At 38.8% G+C, this 27,641-nt stretch overlaps 3 protein-coding genes across 5 annotated transcripts in view; 2 read left to right on the plus strand and 1 right to left on the minus strand.

Moving 5' to 3' along the window:
• Window positions 1-2,700: 2,700 nt before the first annotated feature.
• st8sia2 (ST8 alpha-N-acetyl-neuraminide alpha-2,8-sialyltransferase 2) lies at window positions 2,701-15,717 on the plus strand. Of its 2 annotated transcripts, XM_069162346.1 has the most exons (6): window positions 2,701-3,119; window positions 4,607-4,663; window positions 5,366-5,506; window positions 5,599-5,856; window positions 8,739-9,032; window positions 11,961-15,717. In XM_069162346.1, the coding sequence occupies exons 1-6, from the start codon at window positions 3,022-3,024 to the stop codon at window positions 12,268-12,270; spliced, it is 1,158 nt and encodes a 385-aa protein (XP_069018447.1). In that variant the 5' UTR covers window positions 2,701-3,021; the 3' UTR covers window positions 12,271-15,717. The 2 variants fall into 2 exon arrangements, with proteins under 2 accessions (XP_069018447.1, XP_069018448.1); XM_069162347.1 differs by lacking the exon at window positions 4,607-4,663.
• fam174b (family with sequence similarity 174 member B) lies at window positions 14,655-19,588 on the minus strand. The gene is made up of 4 exons (XM_069162349.1): window positions 19,402-19,588; window positions 18,981-19,256; window positions 18,005-18,136; window positions 14,655-17,043 (listed from the first exon to the last, which is right to left on the minus strand). The coding sequence occupies exons 2-4, from the start codon at window positions 19,250-19,252 to the stop codon at window positions 17,040-17,042; spliced, it is 408 nt and encodes a 135-aa protein (XP_069018450.1). The 5' UTR covers window positions 19,253-19,256; window positions 19,402-19,588; the 3' UTR covers window positions 14,655-17,039.
• Window positions 19,589-23,846: 4,258 nt separating this feature from the next.
• The window catches only part of chd2 (chromodomain helicase DNA binding protein 2), a 29,624-nt gene continuing 25,829 nt past the window's right edge, over window positions 23,847-27,641 (plus strand). The window contains exons 1-3 of one of the 2 annotated variants that reach the window (XM_069163449.1): window positions 23,847-24,205; window positions 25,616-25,682; window positions 25,835-25,895. The gene's annotated coding sequence lies outside the window, so the exon portion shown is untranslated. The remainder of the gene's footprint in view (window positions 24,206-25,615; window positions 25,683-25,834; window positions 25,896-27,641) is intronic. The other variant, XM_069163450.1, reaches the window with a different exon arrangement.

The following is a 27,641-nucleotide window of genomic DNA, read 5'->3' on the forward strand; positions in this document are numbered from 1 at the left end:
TCTGCTGGGGTGACGGAGTTCACGCTGCCGACATTTAGATCTTCATGCTTGGGACACCTGTTTTCTACAAACTGCAAAAGATGAATGCAAATGTAAGATACACGTTGGCTTCAAGAAAAAAATGTAAAAGTGTCAGATCACATTTATAAAACACAGAAGATAGAGTTTTAACAGTAAAGTATTGCTAGAGAGTATTGGATATTATTAGCTGGGTAAATAGCATCATGTGTCTTGTCGTTATTTGCTTTCAAAGCTCCAGCTGCACTTTTCACTGTATGTTAATTAGACCTTTCTCCAATACAATTCGGTAGATAATGCACACGTGAAATTTGAAAACAGACAGCGCTATCACTTTAGATTTGCTTAATCCTGCTTTTATTAAACACCGACTAACTCATCAGCTGCCAATTGTGTTTTTCTGATGAATATGAGACTGAGCATCTCTGGGCAGGACCAGGGATGATGATGATGACGATGCTAATGAGGAAGAAATGTATGATGTAACCTGCAGTCACTTATGACATACTTTAAAAACAAATTTCAGTAATTGAATTTTAATGATGACAAAATTGCTGACAATAACCAAATGTGGCTGAAATGTTCTCATGCCATAATTACTTCTAGTGAAGTTAATGTGGCTGATGCGATTAAATAGCCATTGAACAAACATTTGTAACATAAATAATTCATCTGAATTCATTCAGGGCTTAGCTGATTGAGCAGTGATTGGTGAACTATAATGTAAATTGTTGCTGAAAGTGAATCTTTGCTGTAACTCCAACTTTTCTGCTCAAGAAACTGCAAGAAAGATCAAATATGCTCAGTTAGCTTTTTGACGATAAACATAAGCCTTGAAAATATATATTCAAAGAAAAATTGCATAGCTGGTGGTTGTTGCAGTAATATAACAATATATATATATAATATATGGTCCGATGCATTTCTTTTTCCTGGATCAGCACTCTCATCAAAAACGCTGAAATTCCCTGAGCAAAGCAAAAGAAGTGAGAAATGTAAAGTTCAAAGACATTGTATGAAATAATAGCATAGTCCAACATTTATCACATTGTGGAAATTCCTCATGCCAGAAGTGAGAAGAAAGTCGGATTACTTTCATCTCAGACTTTCTCCCTGTGATTGAAGATAACAGGCCTTCTTCTCCAGTAATGGCTCCAAAAAGGCTAAAGTGGCCATCAAACCAATCTCCTGTGGTTTGAAGCTACATGCCTCCATATTCTACTTTTTGTAAGTAAAAGTACAAAAAAGAATTATGGAAAAATACTTTGGCACAGGTAAAAGTACATTCTTTGGAGCCTTCCTGACTAAAAGTGCAAAAGTATAATCAGCAAAATAGTTTATGTTCTGCATTAAGTGCTGAAAAATGCCCCCTGTGACTGATTTATCATTACAAATGATACTCTATCAAGAAATTGCTAACACATTAATTTGCATTAATACCCAAGCAGCATTTTACTCTGCATATCTAATCGAGGGCACAACTATTTAATTTATAAGAGTGACAAGACTCAGTCAAAACATCAAGCATGTTGTATCGCTGAACCATGTTTGAAGCCTTAAAAGGCATTTCATTTGAAATGAGGGCTTTTTGTTACAACAAATACAAGAAGTCACAGAATTCCAGCCAACAAAATGGTGATTTTTGGACATCAGTATTTTCTGTGGTTAAGCCGAATTGTATCCACAGGTGTCTTAACGGAACCAGGCCAACACTATTGTGAGGCTAATGTGATGCTACTTCGATAATGCCTCCTGTGTAATGCAGTTTATTTATGGTTGCTATGAATCACCCAGATAACCTGATATGGTCAGGGCAGAAAAGAGTGCCAGCAGTTTGTGAGAAGTGTTGGTGCACAAGAAAAAAAAACATGTTACACCAAAGAAAAAAAAAAGAAAAAAGAAAGAGAAAAACAATGTAAAAGTGGCAATATTGTGCCCTAGTGAGTACCTACCCGGTTCAAATAGGCCTATTGGACATAATAATACGTTAATTCCACAACAAGAAGTTAGGATTTTGCATTGGTCATCAGCTAATAGTCCAAAACAGGTGGTAAATATCTGCGTATTGGATATCAGAAAAAATAAACAGTATTGTGTATCCTCACTATCAAATAAATGTGGTGGAACAAAAATGACACTTGTTCTGGGGGGGGGGGGGGGGGGGGGGGATGCACTGGAGAAAAGAGAAAAAAAAAAAATCAGATCAAAACGAGAAACAGCTCAGTTGGGGGGGGGGGGGGGGGAAAGCTATAAAAAGATGTCCCCATTAAGTGAGTGTGTGATCTGATTAGAGGCTCTTCAATGGCTTCATTAAGCTTTATTGAAGCTTTGACCTTTATTTTGAAATGCTATCAGACCACACACACAAACCCCACACCCTCCATTTGAGAACAGCACTCAGGTGCTTCCTGTGTGCTCTCGGATTTTAATTTGGCCAACTTGCCTCCTCCACCTGTGTAGCTGGCTCCACACTGCGGTCTCACGCGTCTCGGTGAGCCGACAACACCTGGAGTGTGATACCAAACCGGCTGGAGGGGAGGTGGAAAGGTGGGGGTGGGGGGGGGAGGTTTGAAGACCGGTACCTGCGCCTTTAAGACCGCATGTGGTCTACATCTTGCTGCTCCCCATGGCAGGCTCCGTAGGTGCACGCTTTCAAAGTTTGACTGGGGAATAGATGTAACAGTGGAGACGGCAAGCAGCAGCAGCAGCAGCGTCGCCCCGTCGGCGAACAGAAACACACACACACACACACACACACGCACACGCACACACACACACACGCGCGTCCAACATCAGAGGGGCCAGAGCGGGACCGCAGCTTGCCTGGGAGTGTCCGGCTACGATGATAAGAACAAAGGGAGACATGACTGAGCGCGTTTTCGATTTCTAAATGGAGAAAACAGAAGAAGGTTAATATAACACGGTGCTTGCTGAGAGCAGGGGCTCCCGGCTGCAGCCTCCTCCTCCTCCTCCTCCCCCCCCTCCATCCCGCCCCCCTCAGCCATGCCGCTTGTATTCCGCACGCTGCTGTTCGGCTTTGTAACGCTGCTGGTTGTGCTTTTGATAATTGACGATATTGCAGAAGTGGAAGAAGAAACCGCGTAAGTACACCACCGTAATTTACCCGTGTGTGTGTGTGTGTGTGTGTGTGTGTGTGCGTGTGTGCGCGCGCGCGCGAGCGAGAGAGCGCGATAGTGTGAATGAATGTGTTAAGTGCAGCCCATTGTTTTGTCGTCCAGCAGCAGGTTATTTCTTTCAGCCTCTGTCAGAAGATTGAATCTATGAAGTGGTGAGAGCAAGACTAAATGAGTGCAGCAAATGAGTTTCTTTTGAATTGAATGGAAGTTTGGAGTTGAATGTGGAGCGTGTGTGCGGCTTGTTTCTACATTTGTAACACTTGGGTGCAGCAGTAGCAGCTGTTCCGACAGCAGCCTGCCTGGGTCTCCAAGGATTAGGCTATTTGTCTTGCAGCAGCCTGCATGCGGGATGGGATACATTTACACTATGAGAGGTGTGTGTGTGTGTGTGTGTGTGTGTGTCAGAGAGAAAGAGAGAGCGAGCAAAGGACAGACAGAGGGAGGTGGGGGGTGGGGGGGGGGGCAACAGATTGGAAACAAAAGAGGCAGTCCTATTTTTTCATTTTCAGACTTTGAAATGTTGAGCAGTGCAGCAGGGATCTTCCAAGTCTCTCTCTCTCACACACACACACACACACACACACACACACACACACACACACACACACATGCCCCACTTGCATTTGAACTGCAAGAAAATCCATTCTTAATTTAACATGAAAAAAAACCATATATAAATCTAACCAGACCTCAGCAGTGCAACATCCTCTTGCCTCTCCTTCTTCTTATCACAGCTGTAAACATGCGGTGTTACCTGAAATAGCAAAAAAAAAAAAAGACTTCTTTCTTTGTTGTTTCCTCTGTGAAGCTTTTTGGATTCTCACATTTCCCTCTCAGCAAGATCATTTTGTTTTGAATGCAATTACCCGGCTGTGGCTCACAATTGTAATGAGGTCACATTGGTTTGTGATTTGCAGTGGGAGAAGAACCGGAATCAATCCCACTTGTGCGTAAATGCAGTTTTATACAATTATAATAATATCTTTTAAAGGCCACCGGGATTGTAAAACGAGTGAAAAGCACTCTCCTCTTTCAATTTTTGACTCCTTCATGGCAGCTCCGTCACAATTGTATCAGATGTGACCAAGGTCATGATTGCCACATTGCTTGAGGCTGAAAAATCTGCATGCAAATTCAGTACATTTACTGTAACTGCATCTTAGCTTGATATATGCAACACCCTTGTGCAGAGATTGCTCACTTCCCAGTGAAAAGAAAACCTCCTTTCAGTATAATGTGGCTCCATTAAGACCACGTCTCCTCATTACATCAGCAAATGGGCCCACAGTGGATTTCTCTAAAAATACCTCAATGTTGTGCTTCTCGCCTTCCTTCTATCTTCAAAGAAAGATGTACAGTACTGAATACAGGAAGTGCATTAAATGTATGAGCCCAGCCTAAAAGTGAGTGATTCATAATAGAATTTTAACTGTTTTTTTTTTTTACCCCAGAAATATTGGACATTCAAAGAAGATGAACTTGCACCGGCTCATCCCGAAACCACACAGGTCTGAAACCTTATCTACGCACACGCACACGCACGTACATTAGCTGTAGACCTCCAATGGGGAGCTAAATTGTCTCTGTATAATTTTCAGTTTCATTGGTCATTGAATCCTTTGTAGCCTTGATGGCAGCGAGTCGCTCTCCGCGGCAGCTGCTATAAATATACATCACTGTGGCGGTATCCATGTGATAACACTAACATCTGCTGTAAGAGTAAAGCGTTCAACTTTTTACAACTTGCTGTATTTTAAATAATATCACTTCATTGCATTTAAATTATTCTTAAGCCTCATTCGAGTCAAGGAGGTCACTTTTGTGTATGGTGAAGGAACAGTTCAGATATTGAAGTTACAACACCTCTACCTTTTACTCTGTCGCAAGTCCCGCATTCTCAATTGCACTTAATTAAAAGTGCATAAGATTTGTAACTAAAACGTGTGCCTTGTGTTGTGTTATGGCCCCAACTCACAAATGTCTCTCAGGGTTTTATGATCCGCACAACATGGAGTACGACCCTCTCTATTCTCAGACCCGTTTGGAATAAATGGAAAGAAAAGGCTTCATGAAAACCTTTTGATTTAGAAATAAAGGAGGAGACATTCGCACAGCACATGGGCCACATAACAAAGCTCTTGTTTCCTATTGAGCAGAATTTGACAGAGCAGCGTCATGTGTCAATAATGTGACTTTTTATTGTCATTTAGAAAGGCTGCAGTACGTGTGGATCCGACCGCTCTGACAAGATCGAGCGCTCGTATAGATCGTCATCTTCCCAGCTACAATAACACTGCCGAACACTCGTTAAACACCTGGACCTTCAATAAGACCCTCTCCAACCTCATCAGGTATTTTAAACACTCTCAACAATTAGCTCACTCGGGCTTTACAGTCCATTAAGCAGAGGCCTTCAGCTTGTGCATGTTTCCTCTTTTCACAGGAAGAACATTCTGAGATTTCTCGACCCGGAGAGAGATATCTCGATACTGAAGGGCACGCTGAAACCAGGAGATATCATCCACTATGTTTTTGATCGCCACAGCACCACAAACATCTCGGAAAACCTCTACCGTCTTTTGCCAACTGTATCCCCCATGAAGAGCCAACATCACAGGCGCTGCGCTATTGTGGGCAACTCCGGGATCCTGCTGAACAGCAGCTGCGGACCGGAGATTGACTCTCACGACTTTGTAATCAGGTACTTTTTTTTTTTTTCTTTTTCTTTTTTTTTTTTTCACTGAAATGGCATAAGTGATTTCAGTAGATGAAATTTTCCACGTGAAATAGATCATAACATACCAATTAAAATGGACTGTAATTGAAATGGATTGGCACATTAGTTTCACTTTTAGGTTTATCTTACTTTGCTGGGAGTTTAATTCACATTGGAAGGATGATGGCTTTTTCAGTTTAATTCAGGTCCAGAGTTGGTGCCCGCACAACTAGATGTATATTAATTGCACCTTTTGGCAAAGCTGTCAAAGGTTGTTTTTTTTTGTTTTTTTATGACTTAAGGTTGAAAACCAACTGCCAGGGTGAGAGCATTTAAATGAATGATTATACATGAAATTGACATTTTGGAGAGCTTTCGCAAACAGCAGTAATACATTGTGCTGTTCAGAGGAGCAACGGCAATCTCCTGGGTCCTGGTCTCATTTAGCAGACAGCGCTGTTTGTGAAGCCACCAGCTAGCTGTTTGTGCTTTGGTGCAAGCAGAGGAGTCAATGTGTGGGTTATATACAATCTGTGTGGGGTTTTATTATAATGTCAGATGCAATTTTTAAAACAGCGCTGTGGTCCAAATTCTGTGCGGAGTTCGGCACAATCTATCAAAGTCTGCACTTTTTTCACAGGTATCTGTCGTGAAAAACACGTGTCATAAATCAATGACTTTAATGTTGTTGTATAAATAAAGAAGGAAGCACTTGCGTGCAGTAGCACCTCATTGAGCTGATTGATCGATAGCTGAATGGGCCTCAAATTCCAGTAGGTCTCTTTTTATTCTGAAATCGATCCTGCTGTCTGCGTGTCTGGTCTTTTCCAAGTGCTGCGGTGGTATGCTGATGAGGAGAGGTCATGATTTCTCAGCTCCAGATGCATTATAATGCTCGGCAGTAATGGGTAGCTGAAGGTAGAGAACAGGAAATGTGTCATTTTTGAGAAGCTGAGGAATTCGCCTCGACGCTCGCATATCAGATAGGGAGATAATATCCGAGCTAAATATAGATCCCTGCCCTTGGTTTCCACAAAGTAGGCTGACAGTGTTTTGGTGAGTAGGTATAGATCATTTCAGCTCAGGGTTACATTGGTGCCTGTGTACCAGCTGTTCTTTAAGCGGGTACCCTAGCTGGTAAATGGGCGGCCACCATTCACATGTAACACAACGTTGCCGTCCAGTGGAAACCATGCAAGTAAAAGATCTGTATACTTTGGGAACTAAGTATTTAGATTCAGCACGAGTAAAAATATTAACATGACGGTGTAAAATACTGTGTTCAAAGTAAAAGTCTGAAATTTTACAAAAGTATTAACATCAAAATATTATTTAAAGTATTGATGGTAGAGGTGGTACTGATTTTAATCACTTTATATACTGCTGGGTAACTCTTGAATTGAAAGATGAATAAATAATGAAATTTATTATAATTAGTTTTTCTTGCTTTATTAATCTTGATTTGTAAACTAGCTGGCAACTAAAGTTTTCAAATGAATGCAGCGAAGTTAAACGTATAAAATTTTCCTCTGAAATATGATGTTGCAGAAAAATTTGAAACTCGTGTAAATAACGAATACCTTGAAATGATACTTGAGTACAGGACAGTATACTTTTTTTTTTTTTTTTTTACTAGCCACACTTGAAACTATGCATTTTTAGGATTTAAAAATGTTCAGTTCAATGGAAGTATTCAGTTTCCTTTTTACTTCTTACACTGAACAAACTGAGTCATCAATAAAATAGTGTTTTTAATAACAAGCACTCCTGATGTCTTTTTCCCTGCCTCGCTCTGCAGAATAGAGACACTTCACCGTGAAGATAATTACCAACTTTGTGCTTTCTGGCATTTACTTAAAGACAGAGAGTAACATCAGTTCATAAAATGCCATCCTGCTTTCCCTTCTGAATTTCCCTTTTTTTAATTTTTTTTTTTTTATCTGCTCCGTTTCAGTCTCCAGCGGGACAGAACAGTTTGCCTAGCCTCAGGGGACACGCAAATGGGTGATAAATTATAGGGGGGGAAAAATACTAAATAAAAGTGTGTTGGTAAGGTGTCTGGCCACTGTGAGCCGCCACAGCAGCTTCAGTGATCCATCAACCTGCTCCCAAAGTTTCACTCATCAGTACCACACGAGGCAACAAAAATTAGTTAAGATGTTTGAGAAGTTATTGGACTCATGTAGCTCACAAGTACCACAATAAACTGGACTTGGTGCATTTCACCGTTCCGGCTCACTTTAAGGACGTTCATTTAATGTTTTGCTGTAGTATGACTGGCATCATTGTCGGAGTCTAATCTTGGCTTTGATTGAAGCGCAGTCGTATGAACTATATTCGGTGACCCCTCGTGTCCTGTTTGAAAGCATCTACATTAATATTTCCTTTTCTTTTTTATTTGGGTTTGTCTTACATTTGTAAACCATCATGTCATAGATTTAACAATAGAATATAGCGGAAGGTTTATGTTGGAATCATACAACAGCTTTGTTTTCTAATAAAATCATGAACAGCAGTCCATTACACACAGACATCACAACCTCAGTCTTCTTCTGGGTGTATTTATGAAAACAAAAATGTAAGAAGGAAATCGGAGCGCTCTTTCAATATGTGATGTCATAGTTTTATCAGTGACCGGCTGTTAAGATTAAAGACAAACATGGTTTAACTAGATGATGGACCAATCCCCCTTCAGTGAGCCTTTATAAATGCTCATCAGCTTTACACTTCATTTACATAACCAGCTGTTAATCTGCTTTTAGGTGTGTATGGAAGGGAGGTTCATATCAGAAGAAAGAGTTATTTCCATAAAACACAAACTATTGTCGTCATTTGTGTCGGTAAAATAAAGTGCTGTTGGCTTTAAGGTGTAACCTGGCACCGGTGGAGGAGTACTCTCGGGATGTGGGGAGGCGGACCAACTTGGTGACCATGAACCCGTCGGTGGTCCAGCGGGCCTTCCAGGACCTGGTCAGCGAAGAGTGGAAGGAGCGCTTCCTGCAGCGTCTTCGGAGCCTCAGCGGCAGCGTGCTGTGGATCCCAGCCTTCATGGCCAAGGGGGGGGAGGAGCGTGTGGAGTGGGCCCTCCGTCTCATCCTGCTGCACACCGTGGACGTTCGCACCGCCTTTCCATCACTGCGCCTTCTCCACGCCGTCAGAGGGTAAGATGCAACTCAGACAGCAGCTGCTGTTCCTGGTGTGCCGCCTCTCATAACGGCACCTGTGAGCAGCATAATCAAGGGGCTGGCAAACTCTAATCTGCAGCCCGGGTGGCTATTTTTAAACCGAGCATCACAGCTGATCACCAGGGGCGGTCGGTGGGAGAAAACTACATGGGTCTCTCTGCTCAGAGTGCAGCTCGAGTCGAATTCCCAAATTTGGAAATTTGTGTAAAGTGTGCGTTTCACGCCGAAGTGAGTCGATTCTATGTTTTTGTTTGCGCGGATCAATTGTTAATGTCTCTGTTTCAGAAAAACATTTTAGGAAATGCTTTCATTTGCTCTGTTGCTGAGAGTTGGATGAGAAAATTGATTCTGTGCTCATGTGTGTTAAACAGAAGCAGGAGAATCTTAGTGTGAAGACCTGTAGCAAAGGAAAACGGCTAGTCTGGTTTCAGTCCAAAGCTCCCGAAACAGGCTTACCAACACCTCTAAAGCTAACTTATTAATATGTTGTGTCTTGTTTGCTTATTATGACCACGAGCAGAAATATAATAACGTGTTAGCAGCAGCTGTTGCTTTTTTTTTTTTTTTTAGGCTCAGTGCTTGAACTTAAAGGTAATGCTTACGAGGACAATACTAAAATGCTGATGTTAGCAGTTGTACACCAGTTTAGTTAAGCATGCTAGGATGTTTACTAATTAGTGCGACACATAAAAGTACAGCTGAGGCTGCTGGGGATGTTTGAAGTTTTGCAGGTCATCATAAACAACATAATTGGTGAATGAAAATTTGTCCTGTGTGAATTTTATGGCAGTCAGTCCAAATTAAACCAAAAATATCAACCTAATGGTGGAATTAAAGGAAACGTGAGGGGTCGAAGTCCGCGGCGGACCGATGCACAGCCCAGCATTTCCATATAGAGTCGCAGCACTCGCATGCTTTGACTTTATCTTGGCGAGAAACAGCAGGGTGCAGGGAGTCCTGTCGTCACCGTGAGATTGCCTGGCAACCAGCAGAGATGCTGTACAGAAGTGTTGGGCGGACGGAGCTCATGTTGTTCACGATGTCGACGCTTTCATCTAATTCTCAGCAGGAAAACGAATACATGTGAAAATGTGTTGAGCTCGTCCTTTAACTGAGGTGTAGTTGAGTTCTGATCAGGTATTTATTCTCAGCCCTGGTGCACTGATGTTGACCCTAATTTACATTTTGTTTAAGTAAAATTTGAGTTTGTGAAGAGATATGTTTGACTTGTGCTTAAATTATGTGCAAAATGTTCTTTATATTTTTTTTTTTAGCTCTGTTGTGAAGATGTGTCTGCAGGAGCTCTGGGACAGTACAGATAATAGGAAGAGATGTTAAGCTGTGGTACAACAGCAGTTGTTTAGTGTGCATTGGTCAAGGATTTTTTTTTTTTTTTTTTTTTTAAGAATGCTTTCTGCATATCTGTCAAATACATCCTTGACTGCCTTCAGGCTTTCATAAAATCTGTCTCTGCAATCTTTTTTTTTTTTTTTTTGCTGTCCCTGCCTCTCTCATCAGAACTAGACTCTGCTGCTCTGAATCTTTCCCGCCTCGTTAAAAGCCTAACAGCCACTGCTGGTCCGTGACCAAATAATGCCATTTTGTATGCTCCAAGTAACTCTCGGTATTGCACAGGGGTCGAACTGGCTGTGCTTTCTGTCATTAACAGACTCTTGAGATAAGTCTTTTAAGAAATATTTATTGGAGATGAAACGTGGGTCTTGTGTCGGAGAGACTCCCCCTGACTTTTTCTCAGTAAAACTTAACGTTAAATCTCAATAGTGTGCAGCAGAGTACAAAAGGATATGCTAATATTCCTGCCAACCTCAGATGATTTGCCGTTAATTAGACCCCATTTATGGTTGTTGGGATGCTTATTATGGTCTGCAGTGATTAGCTCGATTGTAAACTTGCCCACTGTTTGCCCTTCATGGCACATACACCGCTTTAAATAGCACAACCTCTGTGTCTCTACAAAACCTTCCACGCCGACCACAGAGGGTGTTGGAGGGGAGGCAGTGATAACTTAGAGAATGGAAAAATGGGGTCGTGGTGGCTGGAAAGGAAAATGAAGTTACGGCAAGTGAACGACTGACCGTCTGTCCCTGAAGGGGGAGAGGGGGTTTGGGGGATGTCACTTTCATAGTAACCCTTAGGTCGTCTAAAGTAGAAGACAGCAGTGTTGCAGAGCAGCTTCACTGTGTGCGGTTTTGTTTAAAATAGCTGATGCAGTAAAAGAACACTCACCAACAAACACATCCAACTGAACAAGTAATTTAAGAAATCTTTTTGTCAAATTCAGCCTTCAGGAGTTTTTTTTTTTCCAAGTGAACACACAGCACAGGCTCTGCCACAGCAGTGAAAAAAAAACATTATCTTTTGTTTCACTGTGAAAATGTCCTTCATTTCAGGAATGTGTTTGTCTTGAAACTATACAGATGGACATTATTTGTTTCCTGTACAGATGGTACCGATATCAAGCAAATGGCAGTTGATTCAAGGTTCTCGAGTCAGTTTGTTATAAATTTCAAATGTGTGAAGAATATTGTTTGACTGGGTTAAGAATAAGGCTGCAAGTAAAGATAATTTTTAGTATCAATCTGTTGATTCATCATAAAGTAGTAAAAATGACACAACACACAAACATATTCAGGTTTTTACTTGTGATTTCTGCTCCCCCCCCCCCCTGCATTCTTAATCGTACTGTATATCTGGCTTAATACCAAAACCCAGCGGGGCAAAGGTCTTTCTGAAGGAGATAAGAACTGCTTCCCAGTGAATACTGACTAACTAGAAAAAGAGCTGCGGAGACCTTGAACGTGTCCTTCCTTTTGTTGCTGTCTGAGTGATCGCTATTGTGCTATTGAATGCAGCTCATGGCAGACTCCATGTCTTTTTCAACAGGTATTGGCTGACCAACCACGTCCACATCAAGCGTCCGACCACCGGCCTCCTCATGTACACGATGGCCACTCGCTTCTGTGAGGAGATCCATCTTTACGGCTTCTGGCCCTTTCCACTCGACCCACAAGGCAAACCAGTTAAATACCACTACTATGATGCGCTAAAATATGAGTACACCTCCAGCTCGAGTCCTCACACCATGCCTCTGGAGTTCAGGACCTTAAGCACATTGCACAGACAGGGGGCTCTGCGGCTGCACACTGGGATCTGTGGTGTGAAGAGACCACAGAAAGATCTCCAGAGCAAATAGCTAGATGGCAGATCTCCATGGAAACCCCATTCTTGACTGAGCACACTCAGTACAAACAGATTTGTAGTTACGACTACTTTTATGAGACTTGAATAAACTTATTTTCAGTGATTTGGAATGAACATTTTCTATTTCAAGCTCCTATAGTGACTTATCACACTGGTACGTTTTACCTTTAATGATATTTCTATGGCAACTGTTAACCCTCTGGCGTCTCCCCATTTGTGAATAACTTTTATTTCTTACCTGAGGCTACAAGTTTGAAGAAACCAAACACCAGGCCATCATTTTTTTTGTGTGTTGAAGAAATAAATAAAATTTAAAAAATAATGTAATTCTATTTTAAATTTTGTACTATTTATAATATCATGTGACACTACAGTAGCATACCTATCTAAATAGACTGTACTGAAAAAATATTAGTTACTTGTAATGTATCTTACAGTACTGAATTTATAAAAAGTTTATATAGTTAGAGATCCGAAGCAGCTGTAAAACGGAAACTGGTTGAGACCCCAGAGGGTAACAATAATGAGACCATTTTTTTTTTTCAAAATTAGTAATAGAACAACAAATAATATTCCCATTTTATGATATAATAGGGCTACATTTAGAGTGAGTTATGCTGCACGTCAACAATACGGAGAGCTGCTGTTAAATTGTAAGTCACTGGTTGAGCCACAAGATGGAAGCACTTAATAATCAGGGAGAGTGATGATCAAAGAAAAAAGCTGTTTTTAAAATGAAGGCTTTTGAGGAGGATCTTCTAACAGAGTTGATATGATGTTTCACTTGTGATAACAACCTTTCCTCTGATAGAGAATGTTTTTGTGCTTTTGTAGCTTCTTATAAAGTACCTTAATCCGTGTCAGAACAGGCAAAAATTCATAACAAGCAGTGAACCAGAACAAATAAAGTTAGGTTGCCTGGAGAACCAAATGGAAGCATGTTGAATTGTATTCAACCGCTGTGAGCATAAAGGAGGAGTGTACCAGCTGTTCACATATGAATGTTTACTTAGACTTTGTAAACTTCCCTCAAAGACCACCAGCCCTGTTTCTGCACTGGAAATGTCAGTAGTTAGGTCAGACAGTAGTTATACTGTGGTGGTCGGAAGAGCTTTTCTTTTCTTTAATGAATGTATTAGCAACTGTCTTACAAATGCTGTAATAAATGAGCCCTGTAATGTGCTTTAAATTCAAGTCACAACTGTGTCAGTGCAATACCACTGAGAGGAGGAAGAACTGGAAACTTGTATGCCTTTATTCACTTGAAATGATATATGAATTACACTTGTAAAGCGTGTTTGGGTTAGTATTAAACTAATATAGTATGTTGATACAGATATTTGTGGATTTAGTAGAAGCTGCTGCGATTTGGTGCCTATAATCAAAATATTTCACCATTTAGAAGTGGATCGTTCACATGCCCTGGAGTAAAAAATATCCAGGGTTTATCTAAGTTATTCTTGATAATTATTCTTAATAAGATGGGAAAGACAGAAAAATAGTTACATGATTGTTGTTGTCTCTGAAACCCAGTTGTAAATTAATACAAACAGAATGTGCAAAAAAAAAAAATGTAATTGTTGGCCTGCAGGTTTCTTCCATACCCATTTCAAGGCCAATACTGGACCGATTCTTTTCATAGCAAAACATCCTCATGCTAGTTTGGATTATGTTTTTGTACCTCCGAGCTTCACCTCGGTAACAATTTTTTTTTCCTTTTAGTTCTCTTGATGTTGGGCTTTTTGCAAAAACACTTTGGGTATTTTTCTGCAACAAAACGCCTCAGCGAAAATTAACAGAAGCATTTGCTCTGCATCGAAACAAGTAGCCTCTCATGTGCTCCCAGACATGTGATTTGTCCATAAAAGTGTTGTTTTGACAGGATGCATCTGTTGACTTGCACGTTGGCCTTATTACGACGCCAATTAAGTTAAGAATAGACATGAAAGTTGCACAAGTGACGTCAGCAGTCTAAAGCAATGAAAGGTTTATTTGTGAAAGCTTGTCTGGGTTTTGGCAAAAATAGAAGCATTCTGTGACCAACACTGTTAAGTTAATTAACCCAGAATCTGGAATTTACCACAGTTGAGAAAGCTTTCTGACATCTAGTATCTGTTGTGAAGCTGTGGGGATTGTATTGTATAGTTCTGGCTTTTTCTCATATATACTGTATGTTAACATCTGTTTAATGTCCAGATTCCAGCAAACAAATATTAGCTTTTGCATGTTTGTTTTGTCTTGTCTTAATGGATGCAACTGGAGCATTTTTCAATTTTTGTTTTCAAAATATTCAGTATGACTCATGGACACTCTTGTGCAGTTATGACAATGTGAATGTACTCTTCTGTGGCAAAAAAAATACACACTGGATCCAAATGGAAAAATAAACACATTTTAAGCCTCTCCCTTAAAACGAGTTAACACTTAAAAGGAAGCAGTTTTATTTCAGTAGTGTTTCAAAGAGATGGAAACTGAGGAAACAGAAGTGGGTACACAGGACATCTGTCAGAAACCAAGTGGGGACTTATTTTCCGTAAACTTCCAAAACAGTTTGAACATTTAACTGTTTTGTTTAAATGTGGGATTAAGGAAATTAGTTTGGGCCTTCACAACTACCACTTTGATCTAATTTTACAAGAGTAACTTTCTGTGGCAGATGATTCAGTTCTAATAAAAGTCCACAAATAGCATCTCAAAATGAGCATGTCTTTTCCATAGTTTCATAAACAAGATAAAATATGAGACATCACCAAGGGTGACAAAACTTAGCGCAGGGGTAAAAATGGATGTGCAGGTTTCTGCTCATATAGTGAAAGAACAAAATGAAATATCACACAATACTGAAATGAGCAGTGGTCATATAGTCTAATGGCAAACACATGAGCTATTCAACAGTCTGCTAAAGATATACTGAAGAACATTATATCAAAAATATGTTGAAAGTTTGGATTCACATATGATTTTGTCAGACATTCACACGTCTGCAAAATTCTGTTTATGAAACAGTGACAATAAACGTATCCAGTCCTCTGCAAATGTCAACAACTTGAACAAAGAAAAAATGCACAATGTTCTTTCTCCTGGACAGAAAACACTGAGTAGATTGTACAAATTTGCTCACAGGTTTCTTAGTAAACCAGGGATGGTGGTAATTTGGAAACAGCTGCACCTGTAGATCATGGTGCACTATCAAATAATAGTTTGGATTAAAGTAGAAGGTCACCTACATCACCCACCCACACACTCGCATTTGCTGCAGAAACCTAATCTGTGTCTATTCTGCCTTGTTCTTCAAATACTGTAGTTAGGTTACTGTGCCGATGGGGACAAGAAAGTTTTGTAAACTTCTCTGTGATTCCTTTTATTTATTTTGAACCAGACTTTTTTGTATATTATTGTGTATTTATTACCTGAATTAAAGATACAACAAATATGACAAGTGGTTCTTTTTTTTTGTTTTAATAGTGTTTTCTAACAATTTTAGGACTTATTAAAACTCAAATGTCAAAATCAGTCAGTCAGTCTTGCATTTACTCAACAAAAAAATACAATCTGAGATACTTAGCAGGCAGCTTGTACTGGATGTGTTTCAGCAGGCTCCCACTGCATCTAAGATGGGGCATTTAATACACTGGGAGCCATTTAATGAGACGAAACAGCCATGAATGGATATTATTGTGGGAGAATTTAACTTATGCCAAGCTCTTCATTTGAGATATAAAATTTTAGGATCATTTTAATTTAGTAAGTGAACATTATATGGTGACATAACTTTGTTTTGACTTCGAAAATAACAAACTGGGTGCATGTTGTACATGTTAATCACTCTAGCTGAATGATATAGTCTGTAAATCTGCTGCTGATACTGCCCAGTGGTTACTTGATCAAATCAAAGAGTCACATGATTCAACACACTTGATTAAAAACAGATTACAGCATTTTACATTCATAGCAACTTTTATATGTTCCATAAATATCTTACAAATATATCCTGACAGTAATCATGGAGCTTTTAGTCAAATTTGAAAACTTAAAACTTCAGCTGAGATAGCAGCAAAATAGGAATGTCTGAAACAACACATGGTAAAAAAAATATATGCTCACTCCAGACTGAAGGTTTTTAACAGTATATATGCACAATAAAGTGGTTAGTAGATAGAGATAATATTTGGTTTAGTTAAAAAATATCAAGTCCTGAATTTTAGTGTTACAGTTGAAGAACATGTTCTTTGCACAATATTTGTTGCTTATGAACATTTTATGCATCAAGTGATGGCCTGCTAGCCACCAAGTATTCATTTAAAGATTATATATTTACTCAAATCACGAAGTGTGAGTAACCCTGCATTATATCCAAGCTGTAAAGCAGACTCCTCGGCCCAACATACTGTAGCTCAAGTGTAAAAAGTATATTTGGAAAAGAAATGACCATATAATGAATTGTTCCAGAGATGACTGAACTCCAAACCACTGTTAGTTTGATTGTTTCATGTCTTTTGAGCAGGAGTCACACTGCGAAGGCTCCTCGGGTCTAATGTTAGAAATAATTGGGCAGGTTATTTTGGTCACATGATAGGGGCATCAGCGATGCAGCAAACAATGATATCCATACTGCGCCTACATGTAAAGACAGATAAAAGCCATGCACGAGCAGCATAGGTTGCTGTTATGGAAAAACTTGGCGGCACAAAATAACAGGAAATCACTTGAGTTGTCTTGGACAGAACAGGAGTTTTCAAATACTGGTGTCCATGCTGGAATTCACCTGCAATAAAAATAGAAACTCAGAGTTACTTTAGAAAGTTTGATCCTCTGTTACTACCCACATGTTGAGGCAGAAATATGTTTGCCCACATACCCCTGCCTGACTTGGAAGTCAAGAATTTCAGGTAAACAGGACGTCATATCTTCCTTTGAGGAAGTGGTTGTGTGTTAAAGAACAATGCAAAGCACGGAAGGGTGAAACTTAATGTCAACATTGGATTGGAAGCCGAGTTTCTATAAAATAGGGTGTTTCTTGAAGAACAAGCTGTTCAAATACATGTTTTACATGCATAATTTAATAGTCCTATTCTGCTTTGTATAACGTCTCAGTGCTAAGACTACGTGTACTTCAAATTAAGTGGAGTAAACATCCATTAAAAGCAGGAAGAACAACAGCTGATTGAGTAACCAGGTAATTTATCTTCACTAAAACTCTGGTGCCATCCTGCAAAGTTTCATAGTCAAAAGAGAGTTACAAGTCGCTTTACATAGGCAAATCAAGGTTTAAACATTTTATGACTATGATAGTAAAAAGGTTAGTAGAGACATTGAAAGCAAAGTAATACTTCAATTAAGTACTATATGCAAAACAAGACCATTTTAAAATAAAAAAGACTAAAACTTTTTGAAAAATTGTTCTTTTAATTTGACTATGTTGGACAGAGTCAAACCCGTACAAAGAAATGCTAGAATATTTCTATAGGCACATGTAGGCTACAGATGTACTGTATTTCTGTAGAAATAAGGGGCCTTAGTTTGGATTACAAAGTACTTTCTACTGCTCTTATCACATATTACAGTGGTAAGTATAGAATCACCAGCCTATCTTCTCTGATGTGTACAGTACATTGTCAATGGGATCGGGCTTGCATTATTTAGAAAGAGAAAAAAAAATTATGTTTTCTTTGTTCTTGGAATAATATAAAACTTCTCACTGTTAAAATAATTTAAAAAGAACAAACCTGTATTTGACATCGAAGAGGGTTGAGTCGTCCTCATCGTCATTCTCCTCATTAAGAGGGGCCATCTCAACACGCTCTGCAGGTGTAGTTATAATATCATATTTTCGTGTTTTTCTGATTCGTCTCCCAGATCTGTGGGAGAGAAAACACCAAAACATGAGAAGAGCAAGACATAAAATCTAAATGTCCACAATGACTGAGCAGCCATCAACTTCACGTGTAATCTTACTTTAGTTTTGCCAGATGGATAAAATTCAATTGGGAAATAAAGATTTGTTTTGAAATTGTTTCAATCTCAGACTGTAGAAAATTGTACTGAAATGATCATTTGCTTGGTCGAAAATTGTGGTAATTGATCTCTCATTTATCAACAACCACATAGAACATACATTGATTTCTGCTCCTTAAATGTGTTGCTCTTTGTTCTGTTTAAAAAAACCCTATTTTTAAATAGTTTAAATAATTTGCTGTCCTATTTCAGGACAGCAAATTAGGCTTTGGGAACTTGTGGTGACCCTTTCCCATTACTGACATGTTATGGACAAAATGGTTAATTATTCAGAAAATTCCTCAATAGACTAACTGAAAATGATAGTAGTAAATAGTTGCAGCTTTAAGACGAAAGTTGACAATAAACCTAAAATACATTTTATGTGACAAATGCTATTATGATAATATTTAGAAGGGTAAAAATATATATATATTTCACAACTGCTTAGTCAAGTCCCTGGAGGGACATAATTAATAGGCCCAGACCTTTCCTCTTGGCTTCCACCGTCACATGGAGCCTTAAACAACCACATGCTCCTCATCGATTAATTTACCAGAGCACTACTGAGATTTCAAACAGCGACATTTTTACATCCTAATAATGTGACTGCACCGTTGGGAAGCTGTTTTTTTTTTTTTTTTTTAAATTTTTTAGAAGCCTTATAGTTTCGTAATCGTCTCAGAGAAACAACATTGACCTGCCTACCTGACCACTTTGATGACCAGGCATGTGATGAGAACAGCTGTCAACACGCAGATGAAAATAACAATGTTTTTCAGAGTTGGGAGATGCGTCATGAGAGATGAAATCCGGGATCCCACGGCGGCATCTGTGGCATTATTTATCAGTTCATCTTGTCTGATGATCGATGATGATGTTGAATTTAACTGCGTCGCTGATGAAGGTGTTGGTGGTTCGCCACTGACCCGCCAAAGAGCCGCAGCAATAAAAGTTAAAGCCAGATTGTATGTCACCATGGTGCTGAAAAAATAAAGTAAAAATAAAAGCAGGAATCGTCTATAGTTTCTCCAGCAGCTGTCACATTATACAGAATCGGCTTAGCAGTGTCAGATTTGGCTATTTACACAATAAAGACCACGTGACACACAAATATCCATTTCTTTACCGGTCCAAGCTTCTCTCTCAGGTGGACTTCTTGGTCGTAAATTGCATTTGCCTCCCAAATATGTTTCCCTTGAGGTGAGTTTGAACAATTCCTTCCTGGCAGTATTAGGACTGCGTATAGAGATGGGGATTATCCGCCTACGGAAGAGCTCTGCAGGCTGGCCCTCTGTTCCTGGTGCTGAAGAGGAGCGTTATGTGGGCTTGTGCTGCATTCAAGGAACTCTCGTAATTCCTAGTTACTGCAGACCTGCTGGAAGTTGGCAGCGTTTAGAAGACTGTGAAAAGTGGCTAATGATTGATAACTCTTTCAAACAATAATGACTGCAATATTATCACATCCTAAGACCAAGCTGTCTTTCAAGTTAGGTTAGGTTAGGTAGTTACGTTATTAATCCCGGAGGGGCATTTTTTTTCCCGCTACAGCAGCATACAGACGCAATAAGATAATAATAGAATAATAGAAAAGCAATAAAATAGCAGTAAAATAGCAGTAAAAAATATTAAATATAAAATGCACAGTATATACAGTATATATCTATATATATTATATACAAACAACCAAGAAACACAGTCAACAGTGTTATTGTTACGTGTTAGACATACAGGAGGCTGTAGTTATGCAGTCCTGTAGAAATATTTAGGAACTCGTATACTATCTAACCTAACCTAACCTAACCTAACCTAACCTAACCTAACCTAACCTAACCTAACCTAACCTAACCTAACCTAATGCGAGGTGCCATGAATTGTGAATTGTGTTTTAAATAGATGTTTTCAAAGGGGCTTATATTCTTCAAACTGTGGAGCTTACTTGTTTTAGGTCCTACTTGGTTTGTGTTTGTTATCAAGGCCTATTTATTGCTGTTGTTATTTAGCAGGCGTCTCTTGTCTGTTCTTAAGCAGCAATACCTTTGATCGAGTGAGACATACGTAAGACTCTTTCGCATGTCAGAGCAGTTATTTTTGAGATGCAAGACATAGACAGCCAGCCAATGGCTTTGCAATACGTTATTTGATGTCCCTCGATATTAGCTTCAATTGTTGTTCTTTTTTTCTTTTTTTTTTTTAAATGCAGCAAAATCTAGATGAGTAAACATCCCACAGGTGCATTTACATCCCATGTTTAACAACAAAATATACAAAATAGTGCTCGGTCATCTAGGCCTATAAAGCCCCCCCCAAAAAAACAGAATGCAATTCTTTATCATTTTTATTGTTTAGCACAGTTGAAGCTGTAGGCGCAGATCAGTCAACTATATCTTTCATTGCACATTTGGGGTCAACTGGTATATTACAAACTTCCCACGGCATCTGAAGGCAGCATTTCTCTGTGACCCGTGGGCCATAGCAGGCAGACAAAATTTCCCAAGGGCAGCAGATTCCAGGGAATATCTTGACCAGACAAGACGGTGATGAGAGACGGTGATAATCGTGGAGAAGATCTATATGCGTTAGACAAACACATAATCTATGGCTGTCTTTTTTTTTTTTTTGAACGCACACAATTTAGGATTTTTCTTCATCTCTATTCATCCGACCTTTTGAAAAAAATTGACCAAAATTGTTATTTATTACAAGTAGTCCCTGCGATTGCTATGAAAGGGGGAATTTGCAGTGAAAAACTACTTTCGGTATAATTCAGACACGTAGCATTTCTTAGAGCATGCAAACCTATAGGGTCTCCCTTTATATGAAAAACAAAGACAAACTTCATGTTGTTTAGTTTGTTCTGTTTTAATTTCAGGACTTGTTTCTGTAATGGAAGTTCTGGTGAATTGCTGTACTCCTGTTTGACATAGTTATTTGTTCTGATCAAAGTCCACCAGATGGCAGCACAAAATAATAATGGTTCATGCATTCAGCAGAGACTAGTTTGAGTAAGCCTTCAGGATCTGTAACCATATTCATTGAATAAAACATTTAGTAACTGACATTTTTCTCTTATGAAACAGATATTTTGTAATATTGAGATTTTAGATTTTAACAATGGTTAAGCTGAAGAGGTGTTTTCACATTCCCACATTCACAGAAAAGCAGCTCAGGTGTGAGCTGAGGTCGCATTGTTTAAACAGCCTTACAACACAGGTATGCTTCAGTTTTAGCTTCGTTAATATTAAAAATGCTTATTAGAATTTTTTTTTAATGCTGCTGATTTTAAAACGTGCCACTCTCGTCCCTTCAGAGAATGTGGGCTCAGGACATAATTTAGCATTAATCTCCACAGTTTGACCATTTGACTTTCAAAAGTGGTTTGTTGAACAACACCAGTGTACAGACCCCATTGTCTTACAAAGTGAAAATCAAACACAAGATAAGAACAGGGCAAACCTGTTCTAATGTCAACTCAAAGGTTGTTTGCAGTGTAAGATAACAATGCCTCCATTAGAAACTGAACAATCATGAATGCAGTCCCGCTTGTTGCTGGTGCTGTTTGTGCAACGGTGTGGTGTATTTATTCCTTTAGCAGCAAATGGCTTCATTTCGGTCTTCCCATTCAGACGAGGTCATCATGATGAATGTGAGTGCTTCAGATTAGTTGGTAGTAAGTGGTAAAGGTGATTTGTGACTTTTTAACAGAGCTGATGTGGAGCATTTACCAATACAATCTGGTTCATCAATATACATCCCAGTTAAGCTCCTGATATTTCAGAGCTATCGTTGGGGTCATAGGTTCTAACTTGCACGCACCTCAGTCACATAAAGAATCAATGAGTGAGGTTGACTAGAGACTAAAGAGCCCCGATGCCCCTGCTCTCTACTCTTACTTGTGGTGAAGCGGAGGGATGACAGGTTAACAAGATGAGTACATTTTAGTCACTTTACTAACAAGAGGGTTGGCATCCCCCCTTCATATCGCTTACTGACCACACGGTTACAAATATGAAGCCTTTGAAACTTTCATGCCGATTGCTAACTTCAATACTTGTACACAAAATGGCAACCTGGACATTAATAACACGTGCGTCTACATTTAAGACGCTGCATTTAAGTCCTCAAATAACTAACCTTGAATCAGGCATACTGTAAAAACTGAACCATCCAGATGAGTTAAACAGCCATTTATTTGCTTTTCCTTTCATGCAGCACCAGCTGCAACAACATGCGCAACACAATTAAGAGCTGTCCTTAATTTAAACATAGCTATATCATCAACAGTGCCAGTTGGAGCATATATCCTATTTTCAATCTCTAAAAGCTCAATTTTGTAGAGTTTTAATATTCTTGCAGACAAACAGATTGAGGCAAAAAAAACAAAACACTACACCATCCACCCAAACAGTCAGTATGTGTACGGCTGTGCTCACATCAGTTGTGGTGTCTGGATTTGATATGCTTCTGCAGGGGACTCCTGTTGCTAGGCTGAGGATCTTTTTATAGAAATCTTCCACAGGACAGAGCATGCGCTGTGGTGTGAAACATCTCATTGGTCAGGGAGGGAGGTGGAGTGCATACCATAGACTCCATAGAAGCTGCCCTATTAAGGCTGCACCATAGACTGGGGCTGTCTTGAATGAACAGCCAAAGTCTACCAACCAAGTTTGGTCACCGTAATCTGACCTCTGATTGTGTTTCATGTAATTTTTTTCAGTTAAAAGAAATAATAGGCTGAATTAATCCGATTTTATTTATTTATTTTCATTTTGATTTGCGCACGGTGGCCTATTCAAGCATCTGACATTTTGTGCTTATGTTTAGTTTCTCTTCACCAAATAGCTCTAAACCCTGAAATCAGCTTTCCAATTCCACTTTCACAAGATCATGCATGTAAATAATAACTTTCAGTCTGACTCAAAAACTAAAACAGACAAACAGGTCCTTCTCCAAAAAAAAAAAAAAAAAAAAGGGGGTGGTGCATGTCTACTAAAAAAAAAAAGAAAAAAAGAAGAAGTATTCTTTATTATCATGTTGTTTATCATGTTTTGTTAATAAATCATCTTTCCAGGCCACCCTGAGGGAAAAGGTTGAAGGAGGGTCTTAATTTCTGGCAAAATACACAACACATTTAAAATATTGCTTGAGGTGAGAAGTCTGGAAGCAGACACTGTGGACAAGAGAAAAATGTGTTGTTTTACCCTTTTAATAAGCTATTCTGTTTACTAGTTGTATTTTCACACTGACAGGACCACATACTACAATTCATATTTGTCACTTTTAAGTCTACAACATTATGTGTACTCTCTTAAATATAAGGTCACACATTACATTACATTTAATTTAGCTGACGCTTTTATCCAAAGTGACTTACAATAAGTGCATTTTAACCACGAGGGTACAAAACAGGACACACAGTTTACTTGTTTACACTACTATCATCCAAAATTTGCTGGATTTTTGGTTAAGTGTAATGCTAATCTTGGCTATGCGTAACCATTCTTGGACAACAACAACAAACAAACAAACAAGCCTAATCACGTTTTTTTTTTTTTGTGAAGTTACTCATTGTGTTAAAAAAAAAAAAAACGTTTTAAAAGTATCGCGGTGGGTTTAAGCCGAAGTTAAGAGAGTTTGGGTAGTTTTCAGTGTGATACCAGCTGGCTAGATGGGGCTGTAGAGGAAGTGGAGTTTGGCTTACGTTGAGCGGGAAGTGGGCAGAGCCGCTGAAGGATATCAGCTCAGGCAGAGGCGGAGAGGAGGACACACGCAACAGAGGAGCGAGGCGGCGAGGACGGAGAGAGGACGGGGAGAGGAGCGAAACGATGCCGCCGAAAGACCCACCAAAACGACGAAAAGCGCCCGAAAACGAGACGCTGGCCGAAGGGGGGGAGAGACGACGGGGGGATAGACAGACACGGCCTGAGAAATGGGTAAGAACTTACGAGCGGTCGGACATTAATTGCTGAAAAATACGAGTCGGGGAGTCGGGTGGCAATATGGTGGAAAGAAGGGACTGTTAGACGCAGTGTTGTAAAAATGGCCATGGTGTGTTGTCGGCGAAGACGAGACAAAACAGTTTGCAGACTGTTCAAATGCATCAACTTGTGTTTTTGTTGGTAGATTTTTGCACCTTTTACTAGTTTTGTTTCGAGTTCACTTAGTTCATATTGGACAAGCCTGTTTATTCTCGACCTGTTTGGAGTTATTTCAACCTACGCATTTAAAATTTGCTTTGTCCTTGAGAGGGCAAATGCCCTTGTCTGAATTTGCTCGACAAAAACAACAAAAATAAGCAAATGTTTCGTTTTTTGAACGTTTTATCGAGACTGATTGACACCAACGCATCAATCTTAAGTACATTTTTGTTTTATTTTCAGTGTATTCGTTTTTTTAGGAATTTTCATCGAATTGTAGATCAAAAACATTTAAAAATCGATGATTTAATACATGATCTCACCACAGACTGCACAAATGTAGTATGTAACAAGATTGAAGCAAGTGTTATATGGTTAGTACATATATTTTATAAGTAGGTAAAATAAATTATAAGTTATCAAAATGCTTCAAATTATTACTCTTCACAACAATTCTTTGTATTGCAGAAAGCGTACATAAACTATACTTAACTTGAATGTCACATAAAGGTTCTGTATGTTGTAAAAGCTGAGATATACTTCGAAATAAAAAAATAGGGTGTTGGCTTTTAACCCTTTGAGGCACTGAATGGACAAGTAATTTAAATATTTACATAAATATTGTTTTTCCAAGTCTTATTACACCTGCCATAAATGTAAAGAAAGATTTTTATGTTAGAAAGATTCACTACTAGTATGTGAATTTCTAGGAAATTCTAAAGAGTATAAAAATTAAATAAAGAATTAAAATCATCTTAATATCTCGGCTTCATGGACGAAGTTGTTGATTTGTGCTAATATGAAGGAAAATACTACACATAATAAACACATATGATGTATAGCCTTTTATAATAGATATGTGTCTTTTTGGATATATTGTTTAATCCAAAGGATTAGTACCACCCTGCACACAACAAAATGTCCTCTTTAAGCTATCTTCAAATGGATGTTACTGTGGAAGACGTATTTAGTTGCATTTTTGGCCACCAATATACGCAAAGGTTACATTCGGTTGACTAAATATACAAATACTTATTTTTTTATTTTCTTAGTATGTTAATGAGTTCTTTAACAGTCTCAAATGTAGTCTTTAAAAGGTATTAAAAACAAGCAGCCTATTTTTGACTGGTTTGTATGTAAACGTAAGTTACGATTTGGTTAATTGCGACAACAAAAATGATTATAATCATGTTTTGTGTTTTGCAGGGATTCACCTTGATGTTTCACGCATTACGTTAAAGAAAAAAGAAGATCATTTTACCAAAGTGAAATGGTATGTTTTATTTTGATTTTTACCTATCCTGACTGTTTTTGCGGTCTTGCCCACTTTTTGTCTTTACTGCTTCAAACATGTAGCCAGTAGGGTGTGCTGTTGTGACCTTTCCTTTCTGAACCGCCGTTTTTTTTTTCCTTTCTATTTTAAAGGGTTGACGTTTAGCCACCGCGAAGTGAACATTTCTGCCGATTCGCGCTGCATTCGGGACTTGTAAGTATCATTTTAAGACAAATTGAATATCTTCGGAAAATTCCTTGCATGTTACCCGTGCATTGAATACCTTAACTGTACCATCTGTTTTTACTGATCGTACAAAAATAACTAAATAAACAGCGGAGTGAACAGTACATTTTCTGCTTCACATGAATATCATTACAAAGAAATAACGCCACGTGTCATGAGGACAGTGCCACCCCCTAGTGTATAATGTAGCAAGGATGCACACGTGGATTAACAATGTATAGGTAATCCAGTAGTTGACTTCAGAAGACAGTATGGGTGCTTAGTTTGGGATTATTTAAACTAGGATATAATAGACGTAACTTCAACTCTTGAACCATGCAAATAGACGTTGATGACCAAACATACCGCTGAAGCATGATGAAACGTAGAGGCTACGCCAAGACATTATTGTCCAAGTTGACCACAACGTGTGCAGTCCTTTATTGTATATTGAAAGACAGACCTTATATGTTACATTGTGATAAACATTTGAGTTATTTCAAAGAAACGTAATTGTAATATACTCGCTACCGCCTTCCGATGAGCTAGCTCACCTGTGAATCGCCCACAGTCTTTATAATTACCCATAAACATTTGTATTTGTCGTTACAAATATTGCATGTAACCAAAATAACTGATGATCATCACATCGCACTCGTGTAGTTAAAACAAGGATATTTTACTACGTTTACCGTTGTATAGGCAAGAAGAGAGTTTGGTTCTAAATCCCAAAAGATGCGTTAGACCACGCCTCAATGACCGGAGGGAAATGTGAATGGTCATGCAAATGTTTTTGCACTGCCTCATTTATTGTCTTTTACACCGGTTTACTAATTTAGAGCTTCAGGTGTTGCGCTTAAGAGTTTCGAGTCTTTAACTCAAATTCAGGACTTAAACCTTAATACAGCTCATCTGGAAAACATAACGTAGAAGCAAAGTTGCATTTAGCATTTTTTTTCTTTTTTAATTTCTTGGACTGCCATGTTTTAGTAGTTTGACAACCTGTGAAAACTTTCAAAATTGCAACTGCAGTCACACTTGTTCCTTTACATTTTGAAAGTTGGCCAACGAGTGACATTCGGCTAGTGTAATCAAAAGCGAACCGTTGGCTAATTTTGCTATTCAGCTGCGCTCTTGAAAGGCAATTTTAATCTTGGCCATTTGAGGACATCATTACAACAATTTCGTCAAATCGATTTTATTAATATCCATTTGTAAAATAATTCTTCCTACTACTGCTTTGTGGCACATGGGAGAACTTTTTTTTTTTTCCAGAGAACCCAAAACTTTCAGCCAAGTAACGGAGTATGATCAGTGTCCGCTTTTATCAGCGGCTATAATGTTATTTGCTACCCACAGACTAGCAGTACAGTTACATTTACACCAAATTATGCAGCCCGTTTTAAAATATAGGAAACGTAGTAATGCGCCATAATAAAAACAACAACAATAAGAAAAAGCACTTTGTTTATTCACCGATTTGGACTGTCAGGACCAATAAGTATTACCGACCTGCTTGTTGTGATCAATACTTAAAGCCAATAAGGGAACCATCATGCACTTTCCAAATTGTTGTAAAAATTTTCAATCCATGGTTAAAGAGTTAAAGAAAATAATAATTATCTAAAGATAGCACATTGGATATTTTCCATAGACAGGACTTGACTAAATACAATTTATATAGCAAGTCGCCTTGAACACAAAAATGCAACTTATTGGATGACCTCTTTTTTT

This window comes from Embiotoca jacksoni, unplaced genomic scaffold (genome assembly GCF_022577435.1).
Source record: "Embiotoca jacksoni isolate LCO1_2020_lvr unplaced genomic scaffold, fEmbJac1.0.p SCAF_3, whole genome shotgun sequence".
Lineage (NCBI taxonomy): Eukaryota > Metazoa > Chordata > Actinopteri > Embiotocidae > Embiotoca > Embiotoca jacksoni.

Coding starts and splice junctions, on each gene's coding strand:
- fam174b (XM_069162349.1), bottom strand. CDS start 19,252: ATGGTGACATACAATCTGGCTTTAACTTTTATTGCTGCGGCTCTTTGG. Junction 18,137..18,980: donor CTGGTCATCAAAGTGGTCAG/GTAGGCAGGTCA, acceptor TCTCTCCCACAG/ATCTGGGAGACGAATCAGAA.
- st8sia2 (XM_069162346.1), top strand. CDS start 3,022: ATGCCGCTTGTATTCCGCACGCTGCTGTTCGGCTTTGTAACGCTGCTG. Junction 3,120..4,606: donor GAAGTGGAAGAAGAAACCGC/GTAAGTACACCA, acceptor TTTTTACCCCAG/AAATATTGGACATTCAAAGA. Junction 5,857..8,738: donor TCTCACGACTTTGTAATCAG/GTACTTTTTTTT, acceptor GTTGGCTTTAAG/GTGTAACCTGGCACCGGTGG.